Here is a 12,716-nt window from a genome sequence, read left to right on the forward strand (position 1 = left end):
TACGGTGTGAGCATGCCGTTGCATATTTATTGTAGATTAGCTATGTGAACAACAATTCGCACACCTTTTCAAGAAGCACCTCGTAGACCAGCAGCTGAGAACCTACGCACGTTACGAGCAGGCAGCGCGAAACAGACAGGTCACCGGCGTCCAAAAAGTCGTAACGCATGTCATATCAGCGGAGACGGACTAAGCGTCAGTAGGTGTACAAACGAACGGCAATGTGGCACATGAAAGCGAGCTCGATGCCTGTCGATCCATCGTCTCAAAGCAGCGCGGCGGCCTGACAGCATTGCACAGATTAGTCCCTAAAACAAACTCCATCGTCAACCCGCGGCTGCCCAGCGGAAGGTCATAGCACTCGCGCCCTGCTAAGGGCAGGAGAAAACGCACACTTCACGCCGCGGGACGCTGTCATTCCCTGGGGTTTTTGCAATCGCCCCCCGCTGCCATGACTGCGCCAGTGCTCAGTGGCTTGAATGGCTCACTGTCTCGGACATACCTGATCATTGCGTCTTACGGCCACCCGTCTCATGCGACGGTGGCGAAATCCAACTGCACCCTCGCGGGACTGGACGGGTTATCTTTCAACTGCCGTATTCTAGTTCACAAGCCGCATCGAACACCAAAACAGCGTATTCCTACTTAAAATGTACACGCTGGCAACGTATCGAACATCAAACGTTTCTAACCCAGATCACTTTCAACAAGTAGTCACCTTTCCCACGCCAAAATCACCACTTACCCTGCAACCGTTACAATTTGGTTCAGATGTCCGGCCACCACACCGCCCCAGTGAGAAACAGCGAAGTGTGACATCTGGCGGGATGCTTAACACTCAGTGCTTCTGGAGTCACGTCTCGATGGCACCGCCACCACCACAGCGCTATTAAACCCCTGAAGCACGCACGACGGTACTTGCTGACTAGCATTGTTTCTCCACAGCGCACAACCGACAAGGCCGTATATGCAGCATATGCATGCAGACAAACGCACGCACAAACCCAGCCCACACCTACACACAAGTGTATATATATATATATATATATATAAGCCAGTGAAGGGTATTTCGCAAGTGTCAGTATCAGCCAGTGGCAAACACGTCTCTGCAGCCTGCATTGTTGCAAAGTTACAGCTTCTGAAAACGGCTGCCTCGCTCGATGCAACTAACACGACGCGTCTGGATAGTATGGAAAGTCATATATTACCGCTCTTTTCCTTAAGTCCGGAGATTGCAGGAGTATTCAGAGCAATCAGATGAGCACTTACGGAAAATTGTTGGGCGTATACATTTGCGGGATGCTTTCATGAAATGATACGATATTTTGCGTGTAAGCTCATGCTATTAGCTAGTTTATGGCGGTCACACCCGGACATGATTGGTGTATGGAAATCTTGTTAGCGAGGCGTTAGGCGAGGCGAGGGCTCACACTGGCGCGGTACATATATGAAACGCTGTTTTATCTGTTATACTGGTAACAATCCTTTTTTTGGCGGCAGTGTCAACAGCTGCAAACTCCCCTAAATTATATGCGGCTAGGACGAATCCACAATTTCACTGGTCTTCCATCTGTCTGGCATCACGGCCAGTAACATGGCATGCGTTACATCACTTTGCCGTCTTATTTCGCAAAGCGGTAAACGCCCAAGCAATGAAAAGTGAGTCGTTGCACCTAAACTTACAGAGAGGCACTTACAAGTCGTCATTTGGTGTGCGAAACTGGCCACATGGAATATTTACCACTCTGGTGAGATACCCCTGATCAAAGATCAGGAAACTCCAAAACGATCGAAGCCAAAGATCGAGATGCTACCCTTAATGGCGCGCATTAGAAGAGTGGTAATTTTGCCAATGTGCCTTATCACGAACAGCTTCAATTTCAGGCGGATTAAGAAAAAATGTTTCTTCTATGTGTTTCATCCGTGCCCATTCCGTTCCTCTCAGTCACGCATTTGATGGTCACGCTTCCAAAAGCAGCTTGAAGTATTTAATAATAGAGGAATGCCAGCATTCAGCTTCGCATGAAACGAGAAAGCGAACAGAACCAGAAGAGGATGCATGCACCAATGGCTAGAGGGTGGTATAGTCATGATTCAAATCAAAGAATAAATTCAGCCCGCGAGATAACCTGGGTTGGTGACCATACCAATGATACCGCGAACGAAGGAGGCTTTCTGAGGGCAAAATGGCCAGTATGAAACCTTCATAATGCAATGGAATGCAAGATCAGTCACCAAACAGGCCAAAAGCGTTCCCAACGCATTCCATAATGAAACAATGACAGCGTACGCTGGGTTGATATCACTAAATCGAATACATGATCCACAATCTACGAATATGCCGCAAAAGTGCATGTTGCTCAAACCAAACCATTGCAACGCGGAAGTGGTAAGATGATAGAGATCGCCCGTGCCCAGGCATACCACCGCTGCGAAGCCACGTCACTTCCCAGGCCCGACCTCTTGCACGGCAAATCTGGAGACCCGCGCCATGCGTACGGCCTGCCCTAAAGTGAACTATGGTACTTAATTTGCCAATAAATTTCAAACCGGGGCACACATTTAGACTGCCAGAACCGAATTCAACACCGGAACAATGCGTTGCACAACGCACCAGAATAGTGCCAAACATTTCGAACCACTCGTACAGGACACAAATTGAAGACGTTGCTTGAGTTGAAACGTGCACGTTGGTGCGTCACAAGACAACAGACCGTGCCCGCATGTCAAGAACGAAAAATGACATCCCAAAACAGCTGGCAGCATGGGCTAATGACTACAGCATTTAAATGCGTCCGTGGTTCTGCGCACGATGAGGGCATTCATAATTATCGACGGGAGGGAAATGTTGCTAAGTTCACGTGACAGCAAATTTGTTGATCATGGAATCGTTGTTCGCACAAGTACAATCAACAGCATGAGTAATTTATGCACCGAGCTTTCCAAGGCACTCATTCAGATTGAGAGAAACAAAGAGGAATGCATCGTGAAACGGAATAATGTGCTGGAAGAGTTCAACATAGCTTGCAGAATGCTATTAGAATGTCCCGTTAAGAATAAAGAAGAAGTTTAGTAATGGCAAGACAATTTTATGATCTGACGACTGTTTGCGTCGAGCCATTTGTGTAGCTGTCTCATGGGTGCACTTAATTGTTGCGACTGCTTGCTTCCAGGCAATGAGCAAAGCACGTTCCGGTGACAAATGACTTACACGGGGTGCAAGCTGTTTGCAACTGTCTTTTGGTAACGACCGCGTTTTCCTGAGGAAATTCACACTTTCGACCGCGGAAAGACACCTACTGACACCATCATGTCACCTGCTTCCATGTCGAAGCTGGAATCGATGCCGCAAAATCACCGATTCCATCACAGAGCTGCGGGGGCTCGGATTGTCTTTGTAAGCATTGCCCTGTGCGTGATACATCACGAGCTGTGTAAGCCGGCCCACATCAAATGAGACAGAAGGAGCTGGCCGGCGTTGCATATAAAGCAAGAATCGCAAGCGTAACATGGTGCAGCGCGTTCGCGACCTGAAGTGCCGCAGCGGCCGCTCACCCGCTGAATGCACGTCACCTAACTCTATATGAGCCCCCCTCCACTCTTACATCCGCACTCACCACCTCGCCCTGCACGCTCGCAACACGCGGCCACTCCGCCGGCAGACGGCCGCCGTCAGGCAGCCTCGCCCGAGCGCCCGAGAGAGCCTTGACGCGTGGCTCCTGCGCGGAGTGGGTCGTCCCCGGGCTGACCCGACTCCACGCCGGCCGCGGTACTGCCCAGCTCTCTTCTCAACACCGCCGCTCTGCGACGGCCTTGCAGGCCGAGGCAGCTCCAGCCAAACAAAACCCAACAAAGCCCAAACAAAACATGAAACAAAATCACCACGTGAGCAAACTCCCACCGGTACTTCGACCCGATGTGTCGTCCTACGCAAGTGGTTGCGTCGTGTTGACAGGCGTCGTGCGTGTCCGACGCATCCCACGTAAACTGGTCTCGAAGGACCGAGGCCAGAGGAACAAGGCGGCCGGACGCGCTGCGTCTCCAACAACACCACCCCTCTCCAGACGTGAACGAAAACCTGACGCGAAACTGGCCTGCCTCTGACCCGCGCGCCTCCGCTGTGCGGTCCAGACGCGGACACGTGCCTCGTCTCGTGGTCTGACGCCGGCCCGGGGTGCCGCTCGGGACGGCCGGCGGGGGCAGGCCGGGACACGGCAGAGGTCTGACCGGCGCATCGGCGGGCGCTGGAGCCCCGGCAGCGGCCGGCGCTGGCGGCCGGCTACGCGGCGACACGTGCCGCCATCGTCAGCGGCAGCAGCAGCAGACTGGCGGTGGCGAGGCCCGAGCCGCTGCAGGCCGGCTTCTCCTGGAACAGGTGCACGCGGTAGGTGCCGTGGTAAACATAGGATCATCCACAGTTTCCATCCAGAACCAACATTTGCACAGCAGTAAAAACAGTCAAGAGCAAACCCCGTGGAGATTGCTGCTAATTGACGAATGTGTAAGAAGTTATGCCGTAAAGTAAAGAACTGTGGCACAGTGCCAACACTAGCGCAGCACATATCGATTAGGATGATCGCTTTGGCATGGTTCGATATGCTGACAGAATTTGGTACAGGCAAAGACATTGTGGTGGTGTCTAAATGGAGCCATCGTGCTGCAGCGTAAGTTTTCATACCGGCAGAGGCAGATTATAAAAAGATATTTGATATAGGCAGAAAAAGTATTTGTATCCAAATAAATTTCGTGATCATTGATAACTGCCTGACACCGTTATCATGATACATGAAGCTTCCCGGGGATATGCTAGTACGTTTATAATTTTTCGAGGTTACCAGAAGATATGCTAATGCGTTTATAATCTTTTCGAAGTATTTCGTCTATTCAATGTTTCGAACCCATCACATCACATGCACTTTCCTGACAACCTGACACCGTAATCATGATAAGCTGGCTGCTCATCGACAGTTGGCAGTCTACTGTCCGCCATTCATTTCACACTGAATAGAAAAGACATACATAGCCAGGTAAACGACGGGGCGAGGGCGGATCCGCGAGAGCGTTCTGATAGAAGGACGGACAGTGGCCACGCAGTTTCGATCGGGATTATTGATGACTGGTCGACTACGACATTTCAGCAGAGTTCAGACATTGCAGTGATGCATGTCAGGTCATGGGGGTGGCGTCAGAAATATAAATCACGGGAAACGCCGCAAATGGTACCATTTGTGCGGATCTCCGCACTGTGCCAAACACGCGTATCCTCCTCCTCCCCCCCCCCCCCCCATCCATCAGCTTTGTGCGCCCTACATCCGCCACTGCTCCGGAACATGTCACGCGCATAACCAAGCATCGCATCCTATAACATGCAATAGAGAGGCAAAACGATACAGTCTACATTGTGGCGTTTTGCTCAATGCCGACTGTTTTAGTTCACCGCTCCTTTTCAAGGTCCTGCATCTGCCACTGATGAAATCGTTTTACTTGCATGCTTTTGGCACGAAAATGGTTTAGGGGTATTTACGTAATGGTCAAAGAGAGGATCAAACGGGGCAGGTCAGCTGGTAGAGGATTGCCTAAGCGGTCCTAGTGAGATTGGATGGATCCCAGCCTGCCGCCGGCGGCATCAGACGGGACACGGTCTCAGCGGACCCCCATATCCCTCTCCGGGAGGGCGGCGCACTCCCCGGGCCACGACCCACCTTCTCATGCGTGGCGAAGCAGGCGTCGGGCCTGCGCCTGAAGAGAGGCGTCTTGTCCTCGCCACAGCGGTCCGGCCCCACGTCTGCCGGGAGCGGGGCCTCTGGGTCAGCTCCCCGGAGAGGTCAGCGCTCGGCCGGCTACAGCGCACGGCGTCCAACGCGAGCGAACACAGAGCGACACCATGCCGGCACCCTTAGGCGAGCAACCTCGCGTTGCGGTTGAGGGAAGGGGTATCGCTCTTGTTTTAAGTTTCTTCTTACGTCAGCTGAAACATTCATTTACTGAAAGGGCTGTTAACGAAAAACCAGACTATTAGAGGGCTCCCAACTTCTAAGTATATGCAGGTGAATCCATACCGTCAAGACCGTCCGCTGAACCTCACGCTGAGTTTGGGTCAAGTCAGGTAAGATCAACGGGTAGAACCACAGTTTCGGTAAATGACATGACGCGTCATGCACATGTCACACGGCGGCTCTAGAACGCCCGCCGACACCGCTGTGGAGCTGAGCCGGCTGCTGCACAGCCAATCACCAGTCAGCTATCGCCAGCGACGGAGGCGGCGCCACTGTCTACGCGGAGCATGGTTTGAGAGCCACTGATGTTGTTAACATACTGACGCCTTACAAAAGTTGGCCATTTTTCGTCACTTTCTAGAAACGTAAAAAAATGAAGCCGGGTAGCCATGTTCAGAGCCACGAGCTGATGAAGGGCGACTTAATGTGCCGTGTCATCGCCAGTCACGAAAAATAAGATCATACCGGAGCATATAGGGTTCGGTCTTAGCTTGGACTTGTAACGTGCATGGTTTATGAGCGCAGTTTGCCCACGCGTGATAGTGTGGTATTGCCTCGTGGCAGGCCAAAACAGTATTCAGCTCATCCTAAATCAGACCATGTTCATAGACGACATTAGCGTTAACTCGCTGTGGACCAGTGCAGTGGTTTAGAGGCATGCATATCTTAGAACGGGGTTCAAGAATCATTCACCTAATTCAAAGGAATACACGCCTTCGTATCCTCGGTATTATACACAAAAAATCATTGAGGAAACAACGCGTCTTAGTTTTAACGACTGACCTCAGATCTTAATTCGATCAAATAGACCACCTTTTCTAACCGAACACAATGCACATCGTAGCATCTCTTTTATACAGTCCTAGCGAATGTAATCGCCATGTTAGCGCCCAGGGGCCATGGCGCAATCGGGATTCGAACCCGGGTCCCCACGAGGCATTCCGACACGCTCGGCACTCAGCCACCACGCTGCCCAAATAGACCACCGAATAGCCATCTATCGTGTCGTGCATGTTCTGTTCCGTTCTGCATCACGTTCTGTATCGTCCTCTAACTCCCACAGTCAGGCGGCTCGCCGCCCGGACTCACCCTCCTCAGGCCGGAAGGGCAGGTCTTCGCCGGCCAGCTCTGGACACCCGCACGGCAGGCTCGCCGCCACCAGCACCAGGTTCGTGTCGGCCACCAGCGACGCCTGCCACCAACAGCGGGGCCGTCAGCGCCCCGCCCCGAGCCTGTCCGGCCGCTCGACAGGAGCGACTCCGAAGTCAGCGCCCCGCCCCGAGCCTGTCCGGCCGCTCGACAGAGGCGACTGCGAACAGCGAGCGTTGAACCCGCGGAAACTAACCGCACGCAGCAGACGGGTAGGTCGTAAGTGCGTCCAGCAAACAACGATACATGTGTGCACCGGAAAGCCCGGTGTGTCCCATCGCCTGAGGCGCCCGACCGTCCTGCCGCCCGCTGGTCACCGCTCGACACGCCGGCGGTGCCGACGAGGGCGGGGCGTACCCTGAAGGAGCGGACGCAGCCGGAGACCGGGCAGCGTAGCTCGCCCTGGTACGGCCGGCGGGAGCGCGTCAGCTCTGTCCGCGCCAGCCGCTGCGTGCACGAGTGCTCGAACGCGTTGATCTCGAACCCGAACTCGTCCAGCGCGGCCGCCGCTGGCGCCTGATACGACAGGAGTGCGCTGGAACGGAGAAGCTGCGGTCACAGAGAGCTCTGACGGTTACACTCGAGGAGAGGCTGCGGTCGCAGCGGACGCGGTGGCGCTCCGTCCCTTCATCACACGCGTGACGTAGCACATCAGCAGCCCACTGAGGACCATCCGAGCCCAATGAACCCTTCGAATGGTACTTAACGACTCCTTCAGTTCGGACAGCCGGCCTAGCGGCCCACGACAGGCGCCCCAATCAAGCCGTTTGGCAGGCTTTGGCGGGCCCGTGGCCCAGGGGCACCCGCGATGTACACGGCCCGCCGTCGGCTCCGTCGGCGGCCAGCCGCCGGTCGGACAGCCGCTCACCTCGCCAGCAGATAACGCAGGTGGTCGAGCACGCTCAGAGCGCCGGCCGCCAGGTCCACCAGCAGGTCGACGTTCAGCCAACGCAGCGGGTCGGCCAGCGAAGGCGCGGCGCTGGCGTTCGGCCGCTTCTTCCTGCACACACCTGCGGACACGGTCAGCGCGTCAGCGCCCCGGCCCACCGCCGCCGCGCGGTCGTGCCCGTCAGCATGCTGAACACAAGTGCACGCACGCACGCCATGTACGCATTCCACGTACGCACGTATACACGTACATACGCACGCACGCACGCACGGTGTGCTCCTAAGGACGCGGTGACGTGCGTGGCCGACACGCGATCACATACAGTGTCGTACGCACACGCCACCAGCTCGTACTTGCCCACGCGCCATGAAATCACGCGTACACGTGAATACGCATTGCACTAGCGCATTGACCTCCGCACGCCCGTCTCCAACCCAGAGGCAATTCCCTCCACTCGCGCACGGCGTCGTTCTCGACAAATTATTCAATGTCTCCTCTAACTTGGCATCGCCCAGACGTCGCCCCACCAAACGAGTTCAAACCGAATAGCTGGACATTGCCCAGCCCAGCTGCATTCCTCGCCGAGCTTCCAACACACTCACCGCACCCGGATCTGGGCCCCGCTCCCGCTCCCGAGCGCTAGCAGTCCGTCGGTCTGTCCGCGGCCTGTGCTCACCCTGATAGTTGTACACCACGTCCTGTTTGTAGACGGTGGCGTTAACGAGCGCGGCCATCAGCTCGGGGTCCTCGAGGCCCAGGTGCTGGCCGAGCCAGCGGCTCTCCCCGCTCGAGTACACCACGTCGCCGGCCGTGTCGAGCAGCCAGCAGCGCACGCCCGCCTCCTCCGAGCAGGCCGCCAGCACCCGGTCCACTCGCTCCCACAGCCAGGTGGCGTTGTACTGCACGCCCACCACTGCGGGCACGCGGCGTCACGTGACTGTCATGGCGGCGCGCTGCGTCCCGGCCGCTGCCGGCGCCGGCGCCACCTCAGTGCTCGTGCCGCACGCCAACTTTACTGATGACACAAGAAAGTGCAAGGATGATGTGACATATTTCGACAGTTACAATTCTGTTTAACCCATATACACCAAACTTGAACCGCTTTTCGTGGATCATTATACCTTCAGGAGTGAGTGACCCACAATAAATATGCAGGGCCGGTGGGAATCCAACTTGCTATCTATGGTGGAATCGTTCACTAACGAAATGCGTGACGTGTCAGCCGAAAGCATCCACTCAAGTTGGCCACGAAAAGGTTTTCAGAGCGTACTGAAAGCCCTGTTCGCGCCGACCGTCCCTGACCCGCTGACCAACTGGGGCCCATTGGCCGCCCAAGACCTGTTTGAAATATTTGGCAAGCTGAAGTAACCGACCCTTTCGAGACATGTCAACTCCATCTCACGATGTCATGGCTGTCCCAAGGTGCAACGTCATCTCAGATCCTCCACGGTATCTAGAGACCGTAAAGCATCCAGGGGACCAGAGATCATAAAGTGCCCAAAAAGGGGCCCATATCACTTAAAAAGTAAGTTGCCGAGCAAATTTTCCGTCTTCAAGACATCTTTTCTCTGTCAAACTGACTTCAAGAAACCCACAAGAGCAAAGCGCAAAGCAAAACAAAGATTCATTTTTGTAACACACTTTTGAAAAGTAGCCCTAGAGATTAATGATTCGCCTCCTCAGCTTCATCAGTCGCTTATTGACAAGTTTTGAACGTCGCACATCACTGCAGAAAAATAAGCTTCAATGTCACTTCCAACAACTGAAAATGTTTTCAAAGTGGCGGCACTTGCACCAAGCGCGGCACTACTACATTGTCCAGAGCCACGCATCAATACGGCTCTCTCTCCACATTCAGAATGCTTACAGAACTCTATAAAAAAAATATCACACCCTTCACCTTGCGTTACTCGTGAAGGGCTACTTGTGCTGCCTGAATACGTATGATTCCGAAGATGCAATGGTTTCCCACCCATGTCCAGAACGGAAGCAAACTGAAAACGGACCTTCCTTTGCAAGTTTAACCCATGAACACAACCATATCACGGGTGCCGCACAAATAGTGGGCATCTGTGGTCTGTCTGAGTGAGCGTACGCGTCAATGACACAGACAGGAGTGACAAAGCGAATGTGCGTGCATCTGCCATAGATGATGATGACTTGGGGTTTGGGGGCGCATCGACTACTGTAGGTCATGTAGCACCCACCTATCACAGAAGCATAGCTCTCCCGCGCCAAAGCCGACAGCGGACGCTTCACCCCTGGCCTGAGCTCGTTTGTGTTTGCCACTTTGCGACCAAGCTGCAGTGATTACCTTGCAGGACCCACCACTTCCGGAAACACTTAAACATGACGCGAGCCTCTCGCACAACTCAAGGAAGGTGTAAATATACGATTTTTGAGATTCTCAACAACAAGCTCTTGCTGGAGGGCAACGCAGCTGACCGAAGGCCCCGGCCCGACCCCGCTGCCCCTCTCTCCCCCAGCGGCCCGCGGCTGACCGAACGCCCCGGCCCGACCCCGCTGCCCCTCTCTCTCTCAGCGGCCCGCAGCTGACCGAAGGCCCCGGCCAGACCCCGCTGCCCCTCTCTCCCCCAGCGGCCCGTAGCTGACCGATGGCCCCGGCCCGACCCCGCTGCCCCTCTCTCTCCCAGCGGCCCGCGGCTGACCGAAGGCCCCGGCCCGACCCCGCTGCCCCTCTCTCTCCCAGCGGCCCGCGGCTGACCGAAGGCCCTGGCCCGACCCCGCTGCCCCTCTCTCCCCCAGCGACCGGCCGCCACAGCGCCGCTCACCAGCCAGCGTGTAGATGCCGCCAGTGCTGCTGGCCACCGCTATCCTGCGTGCGGCGAGCACTCGTCCGCTCTCGGCCCGCGGTCGGAAGATCAGGTCCTCGGTGAGTGAGGCGTGCCGGTACAGCCCGCTCCGGTACGGGTCCAGCTCGGAACTGAGGTCAGCGCCGCTGCGCGGGGTACGGCTCAGGTCACGACTGAGTTCACGACTCAGGTCACGACTCATGTCATAGAACAGGTAGAACTAGAACGTCAGGCCCACATCTGTGCCACCGTTGCAGTCCTGGAGTTACGGGTCGCGCTACAGGTCATCACTTAAACCACACGCTGCAGCCCGTGTACCGTTAAACGCCACTCTTGACCAGCAGGTGACCACTGTGACCGGGCCAGCGGGCACCGGCCGGCGGGCGCGTGTCAGGGGCTCATCCTTCCCGTCCGCCTCATCATCACCCGCCGCAAGGAGCCCGTTGGTGTTGTTGGTCCAAATCAACCAGCAGGCCCCTGTTAAGGAAATGGAAACGTCTGGGAATGGACGGGATGAGACAGGATGGCTGCATCGAAGTGGGATGAGAATGGCCAGACGAATGGGAGAGACAGCCCTGGTCATGGTCATGGACGGCGGCCCCAGCCGGCCCTGACCCACCTGGAGACGGGGTAGAAGCGGGTCAGGCCGCCGTCGGTGACGACAAAGCGGGCGTCAACGCCGGACTCCTGCGCCGTCTGCCACTGCTCCGGCGCCGCGCCCGTCCACTTGGCATCCCACGCTAGGTGCTGCACCAGGTCGGCGGCGCCTGTCGACCGCAGAGGCCATGTCACGCCCAGCCCCAGTGTCAGGCCCAGTGCCACCGCCCAGCAGCCTGCCGACCGCAGAGGCCGTGTCACGCCCAGCCCCAGTGTCAGGCCCGCCCAGCGCCGGCGCCGGGGACGTCACCGCCGCCAGCGCTAGGACGAGGCGCTCGGGCGCAGCGACAGGTCAGGAGTGCAGAGCCCGGGGCCAGAGCGGTCAGGACGGCCACGGACGGGAGTCAACTGCCACGCTTGTAACCATTTTAAGCACCGCGGAGCGGGCCAGGCGAGTTCCAACCCTACAGGCGGAGACAGACAGCACCGCCTCCTGCGGCCATACGAGACGTGCCACACGTGCGACGCACGGCGCACGCGGACAGGGGCTTACAGGGGCCTGTCTGTAGTTTACAGCAGCCCGACTCGTCACCGCAGGGCCGGAGTGCTGCCGCACTTCAGTTCACGCCACGCACGACTCGTACGGCTGGCACGATTTTAAGGTATGTCGGTTCAAGTGTATGTGCTTGTACTCACTGGGATCGGTATTTCCTTTTATCTCTTAAACTGCTACGGCTTTGACCTCGCTTGAAAATAGATATGCGCGACTAGAGCCCCCAAAAAATGTGCGTGGGGAAAAATAATAAATCCGCGGCCAATTCCCGGCGCCTGCAAGCGTGAGCCTCGACTATCAAAACGCATCCGGTTGTTTTATATTCGGTTAAGTCAGAGCTTTTTTGGTTGGCCATAAGCATCTCTGAGCTTTACGGAAAGAGCTAAAGGCGTGGCGGTGCTGTGGCGGCCGTGGGTTACTCGGACTCCAAATGGGGTGGGCGCCAGATGACCACGGCAGTCGGCGCGCCCCTTAACTCCAATAAACAACAACAGCAACTCGGACCCCGGGACTTACCGTGTGCGGGGCGCCCAGACCAGGCCTGTGGGCGTGCTCGGGCGGGGCCAGCAGACCAAACAGGCCTGTCGTCCGGGCGTAGACGACACATAGGGCGTAGGTCTAGCGTCACCTGACAGGGATGCGGGGGCGCAGGACGGCGCGCTGGTGCAGGAAAATAGGGCTGAGGACGAAGGAGACTGTTTGATTCGTTAACGTAGCGT

The 12,716-nt window shown here is 56.1% G+C and overlaps 1 protein-coding gene across 3 annotated transcripts in view; it reads right to left on the bottom strand.

Annotated features, from left to right (window-relative positions):
• Positions 1-12,716, bottom strand: part of LOC119090652 (voltage-dependent calcium channel subunit alpha-2/delta-1) — a 41,464-nt gene continuing 28,748 nt past the window's right edge. For all 3 annotated transcript variants that reach the window (XM_037213504.1, XM_037213503.1, XM_037213502.1), the window contains 8 exons: positions 11,467-11,614; positions 10,827-10,993; positions 8,711-8,947; positions 8,014-8,155; positions 7,503-7,680; positions 7,086-7,188; positions 5,703-5,785; positions 1-4,366 (listed from right to left, as the gene is read on the bottom strand). In XM_037213504.1, the coding sequence (XP_037069399.1) occupies positions 4,280-4,366; positions 5,703-5,785; positions 7,086-7,188; positions 7,503-7,680; positions 8,014-8,155; positions 8,711-8,947; positions 10,827-10,993; positions 11,467-11,614 (1,145 nt within the window). In that variant the 3' untranslated portion in view covers positions 1-4,279. The remainder of the gene's footprint in view (positions 4,367-5,702; positions 5,786-7,085; positions 7,189-7,502; positions 7,681-8,013; positions 8,156-8,710; positions 8,948-10,826; positions 10,994-11,466; positions 11,615-12,716) is intronic.

The sequence above is a fragment of the Pollicipes pollicipes genome, unplaced genomic scaffold, assembly GCF_011947565.3.
Source record: "Pollicipes pollicipes isolate AB1234 unplaced genomic scaffold, Ppol_2.1 Scaffold_3087;HRSCAF=3621_pilon_pilon_pilon, whole genome shotgun sequence".
Lineage (NCBI taxonomy): Eukaryota > Metazoa > Arthropoda > Thecostraca > Pollicipedomorpha > Pollicipedidae > Pollicipes > Pollicipes pollicipes.